Raw genomic sequence first — 18035 nt, forward strand, 5'->3', positions numbered from 1 at the left:
GTACGTAACTCGAATATCTAAGTACGGGTGCCACTTTGCGAATCACGACTCAAGGCTAGAAATCACCTCCTATGATTAAAATAATAAAACTTAGTTATTATTCATGCTTACTAAATTTCCAGCAACTTTTATAAATTCTAAAACCTTTGATTTAGTTAGAAATTGATTGCCCATAATTAAAATAGTAGTATAACTTGAAAAATTAAAGTCCTAGTACGAAAATATTAATATTTCGCCTTTAAAATCATAAAAAGAAAACAACACCTTTATGCTTTGAGTTAAATCTGAAAATTATACTTGATTTGCATAATTGAAACTAACGTTAAATTATGTAAATCAATTGACTGTTAAATTGGGAATAAAACCCACTACAAGAAATTGTACCATTAACGACATGAAATCCCGTCGCGAAAGGTCAGTAACCGTTGATTAATGACGGGATTTCCTGTCGTGAACCCGTCATAAAAGGGGGCCATCGTAAATGGAAATTCCCGTCGTTAACCCGTCATAAAAGACATTTACGACGGTTGTTCCCGTCATTTTTTTGTTGTTAGCCCCGTCACAAAAGGCTTTTTTACGAAGGAATTTTTACCCGTCGTAATTAGGTTGTCATTAAAGATACAACTTCCTGAAGTGACCTCCTGAAGTGACCCTAACCCTAATTAATCATAAAAATCACTTTAAAACATTAAAAATCAACACTTTGTTAATTTATTAAATCTGAAAATTATGATTCTTTAAATTAAAACATTTCTCATGAATCCAGACACATAAAACATCACAATACGGTGTTCATAACCGTTCCCAGCAGTTTAATAATCCAAAATCAGTAATAATAATATAATTTTAAAATACGGAATTGAAATAGATTAGTCAAGGAAGAAGAGAATTATACCAAACCGACCTATTGCACGGTACAATCACGAATTGAATGTGATTGGGCGCAAAAGGAATTAATCGGAACACGAACAATACACACACAACACAAGATTGATGTGCGGGTGTTGTGTGTGGTGTGCGACCCAAGGCGAGCAGGGGAAGCAGGGCACGATGCTCGCACGAGAACGAGAGAGGAGAGGTGAGTGTGAGTGTGTGTGGCTGGGCGACGAGCATCCAACGACAACAACAACAACAACACGCGGGTGCGTTGCTGTGCGAGAGAACGAGGGAGCGAGAGAGGGAGTGTGTTGTGCGAGAGGCAACAACGACACGAGAGGGAGGGAGTGTGGGCGAGTGCTCGAGGGACGGTGCAACAGCGAGGTACGAAGCAACGAGCGAGCAAGTGCTCGATCGCTGTGCGGCAAGAGGAACGGGCACAAAGAGAGAGAGCCGAAACAAAGAGAGGGCAAGGAAGTGAGGAGAGAGAAAATTCTGAAATAAGTGGGGATCATTAATGAGTTGAGTTGTATTTATAGGTTCCTAATGGGCTTAGGTTTAAGGATTTGACATTGGGCTTTGCACCATTGGGTTTGCATTGGAATTTAATGTTTAAAATCTTTGTTGGGTACACCAACTGAATGAATCGGGCTTTGAATTGAATTAATTCAAACTATTTAAAATACGGCCCAATAAATTCCCGAATTAAATATTAAATTCATTTAATTCGTTTCGGGTTGAATAAAAATAATAATTATTTTATTTAAATAAAAATACATTTAAATCTTTATTAAATGCAATTAAAATTCTAAAATTCGTAAAAATACTTTATAAATACATTAAAATATGTTTATAAATTCAGAAAATATGAGGTATTACAAACACAACTTTTTATACCTGTCTTATTCTAAAGGGCTAGCCTCGTAATGACTTGTTACAATAGGTAATATGAAAACCAACCTCACAAATTAAACATTTTTTCTTTATATAATTAATAAGAAGATTAAAAAATGTTATAGCATCTTACCTATTTTAGCAAGTTATTGTAGAGGGAAGACTTTTAAAAGAAAATAGGTCCAAAAGATTGTGTTACGCTTAGATAAATATAAAGTCTGCTGCAAGCCTGCAAGATGATAATAAAATTGTAAATGTGGTACTCCGACATTTGTATATATAATTGTATACGGAGTTTATGGGGATCGATTATTGTTGTGTGCAGATCCAGCAAACTCGCTAATCAATGCCTTAATAGAAATTAATGCCAATTTATTATCTGGCGATGCATTATATTTCATGTGCGTGATCACTGAATGAGTGAATGCTACAAGTCTCCATTAACATAATTCATGTGATTTTCTGGTTCGTTCATGAATTCCATGTGATTACGAAGAAGGGAAGATTAACAAAATCACGCGTCAATCATCAGTGTTATACTGTTATTATTTTGTGCGCTTCCTTCACCTTGAAAAATAAATTTCTGGTCTAAAAATTTGTATAAGTTCAGATAAGTTGGAATCAAGTCTATAAGTTCAAATCAGGTCTTATGAGTTCCACACTACTTCCAATCATATCCTATAAGTTTAGTATATCAAGTTTACTCTATTGAGTTTGGTCAGGTAACTTTCAATCATGCCCTATTAGATCAATCAGGTCTAACCATGTACAATAAGTTCAATTCATTTGTACAGCTTCGTTCTATTCAACTTATATCGTTTGAACTTATATTATTATCTGAACTTATTTTATTTGAAATAAACATATTTGTGTATGAAAATGTTTAAAAAAACTTATTTTTTCTGAACTTATATATCTAAATTTATCTGAACTTATTTTGTCTGAAATGAGTCAAAATAAGTCCAGCAGAACAACCGCAATAAGTTGAAAAGAATGCTCCCCATAAGTTGTTGTTTCATATTTAGCTATATTACACATTTGTAAAGTTAAGGTTTATTAGTTCTAATTTTAGTTTCTTATATACGTAGTATATCATTAGGGTTGGATGTACATTCTCCCCCCCCCCCCCCCCCTTTTAATGCTCATTTTGTCCTTTGTTTTTGTTAAGGGAATTAGAATTAGAATCTATCTATATAATATACTAAAAGAGAGGAAATCAATGTGGTGATGACAAATATCACTCATTGATTGGCCTTTCTTTTAATATATAAAAATAATAATTAAAAATATTAGTCAAAATTTATTTGTTTTATTTAAGGAAAAATATGCACAAAGAAAATATTATTGATTGTCATTATAAATCTTTAAATTCTGTTGATAATATAACATCCTAAAAATATACCGTAAAAATGTAACTTACCAAGATTTACATTTTTAAATTAATATTCTTATATGTTATTTTTTCCTCAAACTACGTACAAATCTGATTACATAGTGATGACAAGGGTCGTTATTTTATTTGATTATCTTATAATCTATATACTCCCTCCGTCCCGGAATACTTGAAACGCTTTCCTTATCGGGTCGTCCCGGATTACTTGAAACGCTTCTAAAAATGGAAACTTCACATAATATTTTATTATTTTCTCACCTTACCTAAGGGCCCACCAACAACCCTACTACCCCAAATAAACATTAAAAAATTCATGATCCCCCACCACATCCCACTATCTATATTAAAAAAATACCACACTACTAACTACTACCTCCGTTTCAGAAAGTTATTTACGCTTTGGTAAATGTGTCCAAAGTATGAAAACTTTGATCGTAAATTCCCACTATTATATACATCAAAATGTTACATGTAAGATCATGTTAGATTGGTCTCGTTATTCATTTTGAGAATATTAACTTTTTATAATTTTTTTCCATACAAAATTGGATATATTAACGGTCAAACATTGCACCGGAGTCCGTGCAAATAGTAAGTGTAAAGATCTTTTTGAAACGGAGGAAGTACCTTTCAATTAAATAAGAAGTCAATTATAATGAATTAAACTCCGTGCCGGTCAAACGGTTTCAAGTATTTCGGGACGGAGGGAGTATTATACGAAAGGAGAGTAAATCAATGTGGTGATGACAAATGTCATTCACCGATTGGTCTCTCCTTTAATATAAATAATTTAACTTAAAAAAATGAAAACATCATATACTTTACGTGTTCAATTCTCTATCCCACTCTTTTATCCCACTATGTACAACTTAATACCATGCATTAGTCCACATCATGAAAGTACTAAATTTATTCATGCACTTTTTTGTTTAACTGGGTAAATTTTTATCGTCTCTTTCCTCTCCTCCCTAATCCCTTATTGAGTTATTGCAATTCTGCAAACTTCCACTGCTCACCACCATGAAATCTATGTAAATTTCCATACAAAAATGAAAAACTGTTAATCGTTTATAATCATTATCAAGCACAATCATATATTGTATCTCTACTCTCTCCCAAACTCCTCTGCCATCACGGTGGAAGATCCTAACACTACGTCTAAGGTAATTATTATTCGTGATTTGTACTGTGTAGTATAGTACCGGTGCAATTCATGACTTATAATCTAAATATAAATTTTTATGAAAATCTGGTAGACAATTATCATTAAAATAGTACTTATAGATATTCTCTTAATTGAAACAATGACGGATAAATTGTTATTGCCCCTATCAATGTCTTATTTATTAAAAAAGTAAACAAATAATGATACATAGAAAAATTATTTTTACCCCATGTCAAGCATTAAGTTATCTCATTCACCCTTCCTTCGGTAGTCATACCACTTAGTACTCATTTACCTCATTATTTGATCACTTAACGCCTACCCACCCCTCTCAATCCCCGTCTTGAGAAGTCGGCTACAAAATAAAATTCATCCACACTTCATCACCCACCTGTGCGATGCAAGATTTACAATATCATCCACAGCCACCTACATTCTAAAAACTACTTTTTTATGACGAATAATAATTATTCACTCATATTATTGAAGTCTTAAGAGCATTTTGATTGGAATTTTGACTAATATATCGTAATCTATCTATATATTCTACGTACTAATAGAGAGGAAATCAATGTTGTGATGAAAAAGGTCACTCATTGATTCGTCAATGAGTGACATTTGTCATCACCACACTGATTTCCTCTCTTTTAGTATATTATGTTGATTAACCTAAATAAAAAAATTACAACGTCAAATATTGTACAACTCTATAATTTCACGCAAATAGTATAAAGATTCTCAAATATAGGGGCTGAGAATCGTAATATCAAAGGTTAATTGCTTTTTACAAAATATAATATGCATAACGTACTGACACTTACTAAAAATGTTACTACGTTGATTATGAATATAAAAAAAATACTACTTTTTTATGACGGGTCTTAGCCTAGACTTAATCTTAAATGTCAAAAATAATTTTTTCCACAATCTCATTATCGTAATATTTTTATATAGAACACGGATAATAGTTTATTCACTTATATGATTGAAGTCTTAAGGGCATGTTGATTGAAATTTTGACTAATCTATCGTAATCTATCTATCTATATAATATACTAAAAGATTTACAACGTGGTGATGACAAATGTCACTCTATGATTGTCTATCTCTCTTTTAATATAAATAATTAAACTTAAAAAAGAAAGTACAACAATACAGTCCTATAATCGATCTGAAGCAAATAGTATGCAAATTCCTAAATATAGGGTTGAGAAACGTAATATCAAACGGTTCACTAATTTCCACCAAATATAATATGCATAACTGACACTTACTAAAAGTGCTAACACGTTAATTATGAATATAAAAAAAATGTTACTAATAACTTACATATAATTATAATGTTTTGTCCATTTACTTAGTTATTCTAATCATAAAAACAAATTGCCAAACACTCTATAATAGAGTTTTAAATTTCAAAATTGTCTTACCAACAAATGAATTGAGTCTAGAGGTGGGTTTGAGGCGGGAGTGAATACATGGGGAGGGGTCATGAATAGGGGATACATTTTATTTTGTACCTCTCGAAACGGGGATTGGGAGGGGTGAGGGGATACATATATTACTATCGTGGATGGAGGGGATAGGGATGAGAATTGTAAGAGGAGTATGGATGTGCAGGCCAAAAATGGATTATTTATCAAATATAGGGGTGTCAGATTGCCTGTGGATCAAGTTTTTTTGTGGATCCCCATGTGCATCCTTCCTAAGGGACGGGGATAGAGGAAAGTTTGGTGGGAAATCAATGTGGTGATGACAAATGTCACTCATTGATTGGCCTTTCTTTTAATATATAAAAATAATAATTAAAAATATTAGTCAAAATTTATTTGTTTTATTTAAGGAAAAATATGCACAAAGAAAATATTATTGATTGTCATTATAAATCTTTAAATTCTGTTGATAATATAACATCCTAAAAATATACCGTAAAAATGTAACTTACCAAGATTTACATTTTTAAATTAATATTCTTATATGTTATTTTTTCCTCAAACTACGTACAAATCTTATTACATAGTGATGACAAGGGTCGTTATTTTATTTGATTATCTTATAATCTATATACTCCCTCCGTCCCGGAATACTTGAAACGCTTTCCTTATCGGGCCGTCCCGAATTACTTGAAACGCTTCTAAAAATGGAAACTTCACATAATATTTTATTATTTTCTCACCTTACCTAAAGGCCCACCAACAACCCTACTACCCCAAATAAACATTAAAAAATTCATGATCCCCCACCACATCCCACTATCTATATTAAAAAAAATACAACACTACTAACTACCTTTCAATTATATAAGAAGTCAATTATAATGAATTAAACTCCGTGCCGGTCAAACAGTTTCAAGTATTTCGGGACGGAGGGAGTATTATACGAAAGGAGAGTAAATCAATGTGGTGATGATAAATGTCATTCACTGATTGGTCTCTCCTTTAATATAAATAATTTAACTTAAAAAAAATGAAAACATCATATACTTTACGCGTTCAATTCTCTATCCCACTCTTTTATCCCACTATGTACAACTTAATACCATGCATTAGTCCACATCATGAAAGTACTCAATTTATTCATGCACTTTTTTGTTTAACTGGGTAAATTTTTACCGTCTCTTTCCTCTCCTCCCTAATCCCTTATTGAGTTATTGCAATTCTGCAAACTTCCACTGCTCACCACCATGAAATCTATGTAAATTTCCATACAAAAATGAAAAACTGTTAATCGTTTATAATCATTATCAAGCACAATCATATATTGTATCTCTACTCTCTCCCAAACTCCTCTTCCATCACGGTGGAAGATCCTAACATTACGTCTAACGGTAATTATTATTCGTGATTCGTACTGTGTAGTATAGTACCTGTGCAATTCATGACTTATAATCTAAATAAATTTTTATGAAAATCTGGTAGATAATTATCATTAAAATAGTACTTATAGATATTCTCTTAATTGAAACAATGACGGATAAATTGTTATTGCCCCTATCAGTGTCTTATTTATTAAAAAAGTAAACAAATAATGATACATAGAAAAATTATTTTTACCCCATGTCAAGCATTAAGTTATCTCATTCACCCTTCCTTCGGTAGTCATACCACTTAGTACTCATTTACCTCATTATTTGATCACTTAACGCCTAACCACCCCTCTCAATCCCCGTCTTGAGAAGTCGGCTACAAAATAAAATTCATCCACACTTCATCACCCACCTGTGCGATGCAAGATTTACAATATCATCCACAGCCACCGACATTCTAAAAACTACTTTTTATGACGAATAATAATTATTCACTCATATTATTGAAGTCTTAAGAGCATTTTGATTGGAATTTTGACTAATATATCGTAATCTATCTATATATTCTACGTACTAACAGAGAGGAAATCAATGTTGTGATGAAAAAGGTCACTCATTGATTCGTCAATGAGTGACATTTGTCATCACCACACTGATTTCCTCTCTTTTAGTATAATATGTTGATTAAAATAAATAAAAAATTACAACGTCAAATATTGTACAACTCTATAATTTCACGCAAATAGTATAAAGATTCTCAAATATAGGAGCTGAGAATCGTAATATCAAAGGTTAATTGCTTTTTACGAAATATAATATGCATAACGTACTGACACTTACTAAAAATGTTACTACGTTGATTATGAATATAAAAAAAAATACTACTTTTTTATGACGGGTCTTAGCATAGACTTAATCTTAAATGTCAAAAATAATTTTTTTCCACAATCTCATTATCGTAATATTTTTATATAGAACACGGATAATAGTTTATTCACTTATATTATTGAAGTCTTAAGGGCATGTTGATTGAAATTTTGGCTAATCTATCGTAATCTATCTATCTATCTATATAATATACTAAAAGATTTACAACGTGGTGATGACAAATGTCACTCTATGATTGTCTATCTCTCTTTTAATATAAATAATTAAACTTAAAAAAGAAACTACAACAGTATAGTCCTATAATCGATCTGAAGCAAATAGTATGCAAATTCCTAAATATAGGGTTGATAAACGTAATATCAAACGGTTCACTAATTTCTACCAAATATAATATGCATAACTGACACTTACTAAAAGTGCTAACACGTTAATTATGAATATAAAAAAAAAGTGTTACTAATAACTTACATATAATTATAATGTTTTGTCCATTTACTTAGTTATTCTAATCATAAAAACAAATTGCCAAACACTCTATAATAGAGTTTTAAATTTCAAAATTGTCTTACCAACAAAAGAATTGAGTCTAGAGGTGGGTTTGAGGCGGGTGTGAATACATGGGGAGGGGTCATGAATAGGGGATACACTTTATTTTGTACCTCTCGAAACGGGGATTGGGAGGGGTGAGTATTATTACTATCGTGGATGGAGGGGATAGGGATGAGAATTGTAAGAGGAGTATGGATGTGCAGGCCAAAAATGGATTATTTATCAAATATAGGGGTGTCAGATTGCCTGTGGATCATGTTTTTTTGTGGATCCCCATGTGCATCCTTCCTAAGGGACGGGGATATAGGAAAGTTTGGTGGGTGATGGGGTTTAAAAATGTATATGTTGTGGGGTGATAGGGCGATGATGGATTTTAGATTGGACTCGCCTGTGCCGCTAATCATACATATAATTCATTATGAATATATAGAAAAAAAATACTACTCGGTACTAACTTAATAGTGCATATTATAATGTTTTGTTTACTTAATTATTCTAATTAAACAAACGAATTGTCAAAGGCTCTAGATCAAAGTTTTAAAATTCAAAGCTCCTTTGCCAAAAAAAAATGTTGAGTCTAGAGCTAAGTTTGAGGCGGATGTGGATACATGGAGGATGAGAAGTGAGGATGAATTTTATCTTGTATCTATCAAAATAAGGATTGGGAGGGGTGGGTATCATACCTATCGTGAACGGCGTGGATGGGGATGAGAATTAAAGGCGGATACGGTGTGCAGGTCTCACCCTGCCTTAAAGTCATCTCTAAATGAATAAAGTAAATGGTGTAGGTACGTGTTAAATGATCTGGTAATGAGGTTGATGGGGGAACGTGTATGTATTAAGTGGGTTTTACTATCGAAGTGAAAGGTGAAAGCGATAACTTTATTCTTGACGTGGCATGAGCAATAACAAATTATCCACCATCAATTTTAATTTGGGGAACATCCATAATTTACCAGATTTCATATAAATTTATTTTTAGATTATAAACCGTGCATCGCACGGGTACTATACTAGTATCATTCTAATTACTTTGTATTCTAATTCTAACGTATAGTTTCATTTTACTTACTCCATTTAACCAATTTTTATGGAAGTTTTTTTTATATCAAATAGGTCAAGTGCAATGAGACAGTATTAATTTTTTGATAAGGATGAAAAACTAGACTAATGCACAAAGACCCGACATAACTTAGGATGAAAATGTAACCACAACCATAATATCAATACAACAATAATGGAATAAAATGACCCACCATAGTTGTTAAATCTTTTTATTGATCGACTCTTGAACACAACTTGATATTTTACCTCGTACGCGTAAGGGAAAAATTGTTAACACTGTAAGATAAAACTAATTATATCTTGGATTAGAGTTGTCAAAATGGTTACTCGAGTTGGGTTAGGAACGGATCATCTTGGGTTTGGGTAGTCATGATCCGGTTAGGTCGTGTTGGTCACATTATCACCTGGGTTCGGGTCGAGTTAGGTCGGATTATTTTTCCATTTACAGAATGGGTATGGGTTGAGTAATATCCGGGTCTGATTCAATCATGGGTTTGGGTCGAGTTCATGTTTTATCGAGTTCGATTTAAGCCGGTTTTGTGACAGGTAATTTTGAGCTAGTGTCAAGTTTGGATCGGATGATCATTATCGGGCGATTAAAAGTTATGTTGACTTCACTCCCGGACACGGGTCAATAAGATCAGGTCTGGTAACTCTAATGTCAAGTCAAGTTCTTGACCTATTATAAAAATTAATGTTCAATTATTTCAAAATGAATTTTATTCAAATTGTTTAGGTTATCGATTGATCATGTGTTCATTTCAAATCAATACATATATAAAGTTAATATGAATTTCAAGTCAAGTCAACAAATATATACACGTTCAGTTGTTTTGAGTTGGTTAAAAAAAAGGACCGGGTCAAATCCATATAATTTGGAGTTACTATTTATCCTGGTCAATGACAAGTTAAATTATCACTTATCAAGAAGTTGGGGTAAATCGGCTGACGGATAGTCATAGGTCGGGTCAATAACATATTATATTATGTTATAATCGGGTTCAATTCATTACCTTTTGTTTAGCTTTTGATAATTAGGTAGTGTTTGGCCAAACTCAAATAGAATCAACTTTCTCGATCAGAAACCCATATGACCCAAAAATAACTTGTAAAGGGTGCAGAAGTAGAAACTCTAAACATTTGCTCGTTCAAGGAGAAGTTTTTATTTGCCAATATTACCTCCCATAACCAATTGTCTGTTGGTTCAGTGGTGATTGGGGCTGAATTGGTAGGGAGAACTCGTGTTCGATCCCCCGCAACAACAATTGGGAGGGGACTGGAACCTATCCACCCAGATCACTCGCCCCGAATCCGGATTAGCCCTAAGGGTGAACCGGGTGCTAACACCAAAAAAAAAAAAAAATATTACCCCTCATAAGATTCTAGAAATCCACGACCACTCTTATAGAAAACCATAAATTCTTAATTACATTTGGTGTATAATAAATATGGTAGGGTTGATATAAAATTATATATAAAAAAAAAGATTAAAAGTTAGCCGATATAATATAAAAATTATATATTTATTAGTAGTAAATATATTCATTTTAATAAAAGAATATCTTTTCAAAAGCACTCATAATAATGTGTAAAGGTAAGCCTGTAACCCATTCAAAAGTTTATCCATCAAAAATTACTCCACAATACAAAATTAAAGTATATAAAAAATATGTTAAAAATGATCAAAAAATAGATTTAATTTATTCTGATGTACAATAAATTTATTATACACAAGATATACTTAAAATCCATTAATTTATTGTACACCGAATGCATAAGACCTATCGATAACAAAGAAGCAAACCATGTCTAACCCCAAATGAAAATTCGAGTATTAATCAAAGATTGTTCCAATAACAAGCTCATGGCTGTTTCGTTAGTCTTCCCTTCCTCATAATTATCATAAGGTCAATTTATCGGGTGGTTGATTAAAGAACTTATATAGCTCATTCAGTCGATAATTGTATTGATAATCCTTGTTTCCTCCGTACAACTACAAAAATTTGTATCTTTAACGACAACCTAATTACAACGGGTCAAAAACCCCATCGTAAAAGCCTTTTGCGACGGGGGTAACAACCAAACAAAGACGGGAATAACCGTCGTAAATGTCTTTTAAGACGGGTTAACGACGGAATTTTCTATTAACGACGACCCTCTTTTATGACGGATCCCCGACAGAAAATCCCGTCGTTAATCAACAATTTTGCGACGGGATTTCCCGTCGTTAATAGAACAATTTCTTGTAGTATATGTTTTTATTTATTGTAATTTAGTACAATCTGGTTCGAAAAGTCTTTTATTTGGTTTTAGTTTTCATCATGATTCATGAACAATATAAATCTTTATTATTTATGGGAACTAGCTGTCGATGTGAAGTCAAAAATTAAAAGTTTCCTTATTAACTTTTATACAGCTCATTCAGTTGATAATTGTATGGATAATAGACAAATTTGTCGAAAAGACTTTTTATAACCCAAATTTTACGAGAAATAACCTTATATGAATTTTTTTTGTGAAATCACACCATAATGTAAATCTTTTTTGGGTAAGACAATCCAAGGGAAGCTTCCGACATTGACTGAGTTTTTCCGTCAATTAACTTGCATATGAGAAGCACGTGTGGCTTCATTTTGCTACATTTTCAACAAAACGCATTGTACGTTAAAGTGATGTTTATTTTGGTTGTGCTCAATTTTGATATATTGTGCCGTGTTTAAGGGAAGTTGTTTCGTTTCCACTAAACATTCTCGTTTTCATAAGTTAACATGTAAAATGAAGCCACACGTGTTGCTCACGTGTAAGTCATCGGCCGGAAAAGCGCAGTCAATGTCGGAAACTTTCCCTTGGTTGTCTTTCGCAAAAAAATAAAAAAAATGGTGTGTTTTTACAAAAAAAAAATTATACGTAGTATAAGATAATTTCTCGCAAAATTTGGCTATTAAATGTTTTTTTGGCAAATTTACCTTGATAATGATATGTTATTTATTTATTGTAATCACAAATTCTTATTTACAAGTGGTGTACAATAAATATTGTACATCTAAGTAAAAGTTAACTCAAAATGCTTAAAAGTTACCCTTATGTATGTAAAAGTTATGTATTTTTTAATGATAAAATTTTTCATTTTATTTCGTCAAAATCACTAATAATGTATAGAATTAACAATTTAACCCTTTAAAAGGTTTATCTATCAACTTTTTTATAAAAAAATATAAGTTAATTAAAACTATGTTAAAGTTATAAAAAACTGGTTAAAAGTTATCTTGGTGTACAATAAATTTATTGTACACCTTGTGCGCGCAACACCTTTTGTAGTTTTGTATTGTAATTTAGTAAAATCTGGTTCAAAAGTCTTTTATTTGTTTTTATTTTTCATCACGATTCATGAACAATATAAATCTTTATTATATATGGGACCTAGCTATCGATGTGCAGTACGTAAAATAATAATAGTTTCCTTATCAGCTTTGATTAAGTAATTAAAAGATAGTACAAGTTGCTTATATATAAAGAATATTGTACAAATTAGGAAAAATAATTTACATTTTCTATATATAGATTATGATTATCTTCCTTTTTTATAAGGACACTGAATACGTAATATATTTATCTTCCAGATCTCAATATAAGATTTTATTTTTTACAAAAATGATTGAGAGAGATATGCATGATGTAAGTAATGATGTATTATTTTCGGCAAACCTCATAAAAAATGATATGAAGACTTTAGAATCTCCTATAAAAAGGGTCACTTGGTCTCATACATTTCATAACCAAATAGACTTATCTAAAATAGTAACTTGGCTGAATTATAAATCAGTGGGCAGTATTACTATAATATAGTGCTATACTAATATAGTAATATGGCTGGTCTGAAACGAACACTAGAAGGTGAGATAGAGATAAGAGTTGCTGGAGGTGATGTTTTCCATGAAATATTCCAAGACACGCCTCATCACTTCGCTAATATACATCCTGAATTCGTGCACGGTTGTGATTTGCATGATGGTGCTTTTGGTAAACCTGGATCTAAAATCTGCTGGGATTATACTCTAGGTAATTTTTTATACAACGTAACCCCGCTTTATTTTTTTAATAGTCTTCATTTGAAATATTTGGTCATATACTACATTTGTTTTATAATGTTCTTAATAATTTTACGTTGTAATCTGTTTCTTAATTAATAGTTGCATCCTATTCATTGCATGAGAAGATGAGCAACAATATTTACACACTTTCACTTAGAGCCGATCAACATGGGCCCGACCCGAAAAATACCGGGTTTTGGGCATGACCCGAATTTTTTAAAAATGCAAGCTTTGGGCAACATAAAACGACAAATTTAGTTATAAATTTGACCCGATCCGAAATTAGCCCGAAAAGCCCGCTACTTTTAGCCCGAAGTAGCGGGTTTTGGGCAAAAAAAATTGGCCCGAAGCTTGGCCCGTCCCGACATAGGGGGTTGAATTTTTTGTCCTCGGCCCAGCTCGAACCTGGCCCGACCCGCATTTTGATCAGGTCTACTTTCACTCATTTTCTCTTGTTTGATCCATTTTTTACACCCGTACATCCACTTTTTCCACCCTCTTTCTTTTTCTTAAGTTAAAATTAATTTATAAATAAAACTGTCATATGACATTTACAATAGAAATCAATACTAGCAAATACGAAATGGATCAAACACATTAAATTCTAATTCGATAAAACTACTTTTTGTTGTTGATTAGATCTGACAAAAATGAATATTCTCTTTCACACCGCTATTTCATACAACCTTTCATGAGAAGGTCTTAATTTCAATGTATTGAAAAGTTTTGAGATTGAATTAAATCTTGTTCAATTATAGACTTAGAATTGATATTTGGCACACTACAAAATAAATCGTCATCCATATATCAATTTTTCAAATGAAATTTAAAAACATAGCCTTAGCTATAAAACGGAGATAGTAATTCTACCAAAAAAAAACATTTTAAAAAATATATACATAATGGAATACGGTAAAGTTGCCACTAGATGGTACGGTTCATGTTCTTAATTCGCGAGGTTGTCTAGGCTGCTGGTCATCAGCGACAAAATCATCCATACCCACTCCAAAAAAAAAAAAAAAAAAAAAAAAAGGAAAAGATAGTCGCCCCTCAAATAAATGTGTAGTGTTGCTAACTTGTTACTCCGATACTATCAACGGTAATATAAGTATTGTCAGTGTTGTATATATACTATCATTGTTCTATTCAAATATTGTCACAATCACCAAACAAAAAGGAAATGAAATGAAATGAAATAGAAAAAGTAAAGGGACCACTTAAATGAATGGGTAAAAGTGTTACATGTTAAATGAATGGGTAAAAATATGTTTACGGAGTGTTATATAAGTAGTATCATCGTTTGCATAAATACTGTCATTGTTGTATTAATTACTGTCATTTTTATCCATACTTTGTAATTTGTTTGACTTTTCAACGCATTGAGTGAAAATACCATTTTACCCTTGGGTATGGATGATTTTGTCGTTGATGACCGGCTGCCTAGACAACCTCCGTAATTCGCATCATGCACACTTCGCAACGCCGCAATGTTTTCTCAATGGGTGGTTTAATTTGCTTTAATACACACCGTAGTCGCTCCAAGCCTCGATAATAATATTTATAATATATGTCGTAGATGGAAAGAAACAATCTGCAAAACAAGTACTTGAAGTGGTAGACGAGGAAAACAAAGTGATCAGATTCAAAATGCTAGAAGGAAATTTGATGGAGGATTATAACGACTTTGTTATCACATATCAAGTGATACCTAAAGGTGAGGAAGTTTGCTTAGTTACATGGACATTTGTGTACGAGAAGAAACATCTCGGGATTCCCGAGCCTTCTTCTTTGATGGACGAATTGCTCAAACTTGCCACAATTGTTGATGACCATCACCATAGCAAGGACAAGTAAATTAATCCATATTTAAAGTATATGTACTATGAGTCTATGATCCATCGTATATTCGTATGCTTTGTTTTCTATGTCATCATTGTAAAATAAGGCAAGTTTCGACATGCCCTTTGAATTGTATGTGATATGATCGGGTGGATCAACTATCTATATGTAATATGTTTGTGTAGACGCCTATGTTTGATCTTTGTCCCATTTTGGAAAGTTCGATGATGAAATGATAACCCACTTGTCAACAACGTAACACATTTGCCCTTAATTGACTAGACTGATCACCCGGAGCAGAAACTGCTAAATATAGTAATTAATAAAAATAGAAAATTATCCAAAATGAACTAGAGCATGTAAATAGTCGAAATCACACTCCAATATGTCTTTGATACGAAGTAAATAATGAAGAAAGACAGAAAATCGAAAAAAAAGATAAAATTGTGTTGGCCGCGAAAATAAACCCCATTGAGCAACAATTTTCCAGTGACACATTTATGCCTAGAAATATTCCAACGTACGTTTTCATGCGCTAGAAATATTCTAGCGTAGGTTTTCATGAGTTAGAACTTTTCTAGCGCAACTTTGAAAATGTCCTTTGCCAAATCTGACTCGACCTCCTAACCTGAACTTTTCACGAGTTAAGTTTTCATGTAGTCATGCCCTAGTTTTTTCTATTGCAACTTTTCCTACGCACGCCAGATTATTACTAGCTCATGTATGCAGTTTTAGTCGATTTTCCAATCTTATTCTAAGTACATTTTCTAGAACAGTTTACACTATAAATACAACCTTCGAAACCTTCAAAATCATTTATTCATCCAGTATCACCAATACATATACTTAGCACCCCTTTTATTCGGGATGAATTCCTTTCTTTAATTCAATTATGTGATTCCGTTAGTCTAAATCATGTCTCGATATTTGTACTTATTATTTCGTTCTTATCCTATCCCATGGCCTTAAACACAACTCCACGACGTTACTTTGGTTGAAATCTGGTGTGGGGCGTTTAGGAATTTGGTAAAGTTACTATGGTGGTATCGTATCAAGAATTAGGATCTATCAGTCAACAACTGGGTCATCGAAGGCTAAAAGGAGATCTAGCATAGACAAGTGGTAAGATTCTGAGAACACGATATAATTCTAACATTATATTGCAATGTGAAATTATATTATTTACCCCTTTGAGCTCCCTTTATAAACGGTTCACATAATTAATTTGTTCTATCAAGCCTAATAAGACATTCTAGACAATTTGGTATATTATGTTGATAGGCTAAAGTCGTATCACCTAATCAAAGATAAACCTAAGGTCCACTAACTAAGTATACAACAAAGTCAGGATCGAATCCATAGGGAAACATTGTTCTTTACTACTACTAATTAAAAGGTTTAGACTAGAAGTAACAAGTAAAATGATGTTGTGTAATTGAACTAATGCGATAAATAAACAAGATAAAATCAATGATAAACAGTTCTAGGACAACGGTTCACCAAAAATGCAATTTAGGGTTGTGACCCGAACAACAAAAATAAACCAGACAATACTACCTAGGTCAACAAGTTATCTCGAATCGAAATCTCCTTTAAAACAACAAACTAGATCCTGAACATGTCGAACTTTGGTCAAGTTATCAAAATACCATCACATATCTTGATGGAGATCGTCCCAATACTAATCACCGTAGAAGTAGATTTTTTACCCATATATGGTGAAATTACCTCCATAATACCCCTCATAGGAGCTAAAGAGATCATCGTGGGGGGTCATATGAAAAGAGAAACCCAAATCCAAGATCCACTCATCCTTTCCCTTGTTTCTTCCAAGTGTGACAACCAATGCATCACAATCACTGTCGATATCTACATAGCTAGCTTTGGCCCTAGTATGGTTCCTTGCTTTTCCCTTCTGGTTGGCTTTTCGAAGTCCAACATTCCGATTTAATGTGGCCTTTCTTCTATGCGAGTTACAAGTCTTGTTGCGTTAGATCAGGTTAAGAGGTTTTGACTTTGACGTAGGAAGGATGGCTGCACAATTCGACAAAGAAGCAAATCGTCGAAAGTTACTGAAATGATTTCTACTAGTCGGGCCTCCGGTGTCCGATTGCTTAATAGAATATGTTTTCGGAAAAGGAAGCGGGTCCACGAGTTCAACTCACCGCTATGCCGTGACTGATGGGCTTTTTAAGCCATCCGAGTTCGTTTAGGGCTCGAAAACTGCAGTTTAATTATTTTTCAGTTTTTTGTTTTTAATTCCATTTCGTATTAGGGTTTGCGTTAACTATTTAAACACATTACTTTTGTCATTAGAAATCAACTATTCTTTTGATAATAAAATTCTGAGAGTTTATCTCTTTTCTGGTGGAATCCGGAGCTTCTACAAGATTTATCGCTCGTAAATCTGTTCGTTCGTTCTAAAAATTAGCGCTTGCTTTTCTTTGGTATTTCCGACTGCGTCAGACT

General features: G+C 32.8%; 1 protein-coding gene across 1 annotated transcript; it reads left to right on the forward strand.

Annotated features, from left to right (window-relative positions):
* Positions 1–13398: 13398 nt before the first annotated feature.
* On the forward strand, positions 13399–15752 carry LOC110797195 (MLP-like protein 43). The gene is made up of 2 exons (XM_022002291.2): positions 13399–13695; positions 15304–15752. The coding sequence occupies exons 1-2, from the start codon at positions 13503–13505 to the stop codon at positions 15579–15581; spliced, it is 471 nt and encodes a 156-aa protein (XP_021857983.1). The 5' UTR covers positions 13399–13502; the 3' UTR covers positions 15582–15752.
* The last annotated feature ends 2283 nt before the right edge of the window (positions 15753–18035 follow it).

This window comes from Spinacia oleracea, chromosome 5 (genome assembly GCF_020520425.1).
Source record: "Spinacia oleracea cultivar Varoflay chromosome 5, BTI_SOV_V1, whole genome shotgun sequence".
NCBI lineage: Eukaryota > Viridiplantae > Streptophyta > Magnoliopsida > Caryophyllales > Amaranthaceae > Spinacia > Spinacia oleracea.

What these genes read in the sequence shown, in the direction of transcription:
- LOC110797195 (XM_022002291.2), top strand. Translation starts at nt 13,503, where the DNA reads ATGGCTGGTCTGAAACGAACACTAGAAGGTGAGATAGAGATAAGAGTT. An exon ending in CTGCTGGGATTATACTCTAG is followed by an intron (nt 13,696 to 15,303) that starts GTAATTTTTTAT and finishes TATATGTCGTAG; the next exon opens with ATGGAAAGAAACAATCTGCA.